Consider the following 3,560-nt stretch of genomic DNA (forward strand, 5'->3'; position numbering starts at 1 on the left):
AAAGGGCTTTACGATAGGTTGGGCCTTGATACTAATCTCGTTCGACCACTGGGAACGGAACTGGCTGAACAGGTTTGGCTTCGGGCAGTGAAGTCAGCTTGCCCAGGTCACCGAAGAGTCAACGAAGGAGTGCGTGTCCTTCAGACCCATGCTTGGCTTTAGTTCTGGGCCTATGTGAGGGCAATCACAAAATGGCTGTCATTCTAAAATGGAACCCGAGGTATCAGAACGGAAACTATGATTTCAGGGTGATTTCTTCTCCCGAACATGGCGAAAATGCTTGTGCATAGTATCCTAATCATTTGCGGTCTGCTGATACCAAAATCGTCATGATACGACGATGTTTATAACACGGGTCCAGAATTTAAAGTACCACAGACCCTCCTTTTGCCCTTACATAGGCAATTAACCTATACTCACGTCAGTCTGAGTCTAGGTCTGAGTCCAAGTCTATATTCATAAAGTCGTTGAGATGTTGCTGTAGCATCATCCTATTACTTAGCTCGTCCCTTGATACAGGTTTCCTTACACACGATGTAGCACAGAGGCCACATATTGCAGGAGCACACTGTATACACAGACAGAACAGGAAAAGAATGGCTAAGATCATCCCAATGACTATCAGAAACTTCCATCCCCAGGCGGATATTAGTTCCCAGAACCACCCCACCAATGACCAATCTCCTTTATCCACGTGAATAGATTCAGAGATCTTATGCAGTTTGGTAATGGCCTGGTAAACTGTTGGAGCGTTATCTGTAATTAAAACACAGCAACTTGATTGGATCACTGTACATACCCCACCTCGGTCTGCAAGTATGACGTCTAATGCGACCCTGTTCTGAAGAGTCATAAGGCGATCCGACTGGAGCTCAGCAGTCAAATTACTAAGGGCACCGGCGGTTTCATCTGCCGTGGATTCAACCACCCTTGTCAATTTCCTTATGTTCCTGCTGTTAACCATAGGCCCCCAAAACGGCAGAGAACCCTTCACGAAATCTCCAAAGTCTTGCCCTGCAGTGTCGTCTTGACTGATGACGCCTCTAACTATCCTTGTCTTGTGGTAATCTGCCGCGGCCGTGTAGGTGGGAGGCAACAGGAACAAAACAAAACATGTGCCCGAGAAGTCAGGGGGCAACCATGTATAGGCTCTATTATGGCAGATGAAATAGGTACCCCTAGCTGCTAAGAATGAAGGGGAAGTCTGAGATGCAAAGACATATGTTTCAGTACAGATACTTCTCCCTAACTGAGCTCTGGGATTCTTGCCATTACCTTGCAGGCATAGGTGACCCTGATGGGGTACAACCCAAATCGGGGAGGATCCCCTTGCTCGCTGGTTCTCACTCAGAGTAGCTCCACATCCTGTTATGTTCCATCCAATATATGTTAGTGTCTCATCTCTCGGGATAGTCTCATAGGAAATGTCTTCCTTAATCATATCTACTATACCCTTAACTAGAGCACTATTCTTAGCATTATCTTTCACAGAACGTAGGGGGTTGGCTTCATGAGCGTATATGAATATCGTTCTATATGCCCACACAGAACCATTATGGCTGAAAGGCAGGACCAGATAAGGGATACCTTTTTCAGTAGTATGAGGCATAAGACCACACACCCAACAGTTAGTTGTGTTAACTACTAATTGGTGTTGGTGTAAAAGCTGAATGAATGAATTATTGACGAATTCTAATCTTCTAGCAGATTCGTGTTCAGGCAGAGGGTGAAAAGAATGCGAGGAAACAGTAGAAGGAGGTATGGGCTGTGCAGTGGGTGCAAACGTCACTTGAAAAGAGAATAAAACATATCCTACTAAAAACGTCATTCCACTAAGCAACATGAAAATATATATTATTAAAAATCGTTTCTTTGTCATCATTGTACACATTCTGGCTTTAAAATCCATCTGTTCGACAGGTCTCTCATTCTCGAGAAAACTCCATCCTCTCTAATCGTTGCTCGTGGTGGTAGGGTGTTCTATGCTAAGGAATGCTTCTGTCAGTCCAGGGCAACTCATTTAGACCGACCAGAACTGTCGACCTAACGTCTTCAGCTGCACTCCAAAGACTTGGGCAACCACGACCCTGCAGCTGAACCCGGATGGCGGTTCAAGAAAAAACAAAAATAAGCAAGTTTCTCAGATGAGAGAGCTGCACTTTCAAAAAATAGCAAAGAAAAAAGAATTTTTTATTTGTCCATAGTTCTCGACCTCAAATTATAGCGATTCTTTCCAGATACTGTCTGGTCTTGGAACAAGAGTTCAGGCTCTGTAGTGTCTAATCGAATTGACAGTGGCACAGCTTCTTGCAGAATGTTGTCACTTTCTTTCTCAGAAATTGTTCCTTTTACACGTGCATTGCTAAAAGGCATAAAACGAGGCACAATCTCAGTCTCGGAGTCAGCGATTCCCTCCTGGACCCACCGGTCGTAGGGCAAAGGCAAAGGGACTCTCTTGCAGTGAACGCCGTGTATCCAGTTCTTTTTCCCTTTTACTCGAACCGCCGATCTCGTTGAAAGAAGGACGAGATGGGGGCCGGTCCAACGGGGTCCATCATTCTTTGTCCTCTTGAAGTTTTTGACCAGCACCCATGATCCAGGATTGATAGGATGTCCTGGAGCTTCAGAGACCTGAGGCAAGGTATCATGCACCTGTTGGTGTAAAACACGCAATTTAGCCGTCAATTCATACAGATAATCAAGTAGTACGGGGTGTTCGATCTCACTGAATTTTGTCGGCCTTGGCACTCCCCATATGTTGGCCGGACGGCCGAACACAATTTCATAAGGACTAAGTCCCACTCACGAATGCACAGTCATTCTCGTTGATAGGAGTGCTAAAGGCAGGGCATCAGGCCATTTAAGACCAGTGCTCGCTTGAATCTTGGCCAGCTTCAATTTTAACGTGCCATTATAGCACTCTACTAGTCCAGCTAATTGGGGGTGATTTGCAGTGTGGAATTTCTGCTGAATACCTAGCCCTTCACATGCTTTCTTCATCACATGACCCACAAATTCACTCCCATTATCACTCCAGACCATTCTCGGCATTCCAAATCTGGGGAAGAATTCTTTGACAAGGGCTTTAGCTGTGGATAAGGCAGTGTTGTCTTTTAAGAGATATGCTTCTACCCACCTTGAAAAGGCACAAACAACAACGAGTACGTATTTCAGATTGTTGCACCTTTCCATATGGATGAAATCTAGCTGCAAAACCTCAAACGGATACGTTGGAGGCGCGTAATGACCAGCTGGAGTTGGAGTTCCCCTACCAGGATTGTATTTCAGACACACCATGCAATTTTTGACCACATTCTCCGCACATTTAGGAATTCCAGCATTTTGCCATACTGGAGCCAACAACTTACAAATCCCTTTCACACTGATATGGGCCATCCCATGGGCCATTGTCACCACTGCAAGCACATACGCATCGGGTAACAACCATCGCTGATGTTCTGATAAGTCAATCCAACAACCATTTTTATCCAATTTACCTGTACTTTCTCTCCACATACTCAATTCTTTCTCTGAAGCTTCGGCTTGAAGGGACTTCACAC

General features: G+C 45.1%; 1 protein-coding gene across 1 annotated transcript; it reads right to left on the bottom strand.

The window, feature by feature from the left end:
• Positions 1-421: 421 nt before the first annotated feature.
• On the bottom strand, positions 422-1,912 carry LOC146805593 (endogenous retrovirus group PABLB member 1 Env polyprotein-like). The gene has a single exon (XM_085623812.1). The coding sequence runs from the start codon at positions 1,907-1,909 to the stop codon at positions 422-424; it is 1,488 nt and encodes a 495-aa protein (XP_085479938.1). The 5' UTR covers positions 1,910-1,912.
• Between the last annotated feature and the right edge of the window lie 1,648 nt (positions 1,913-3,560).

Source organism: Triturus cristatus, chromosome 8 (genome assembly GCF_964204655.1).
Source record: "Triturus cristatus chromosome 8, aTriCri1.1, whole genome shotgun sequence".
NCBI classification, from domain to species: domain Eukaryota; kingdom Metazoa; phylum Chordata; class Amphibia; order Caudata; family Salamandridae; genus Triturus; species Triturus cristatus.

Excerpts from the sequence above, each read along its gene's own strand:
- LOC146805593 (XM_085623812.1), bottom strand. The coding sequence starts at position 1,909 with ATGGATTTTAAAGCCAGAATGTGTACAATGATGACAAAGAAACGATTT.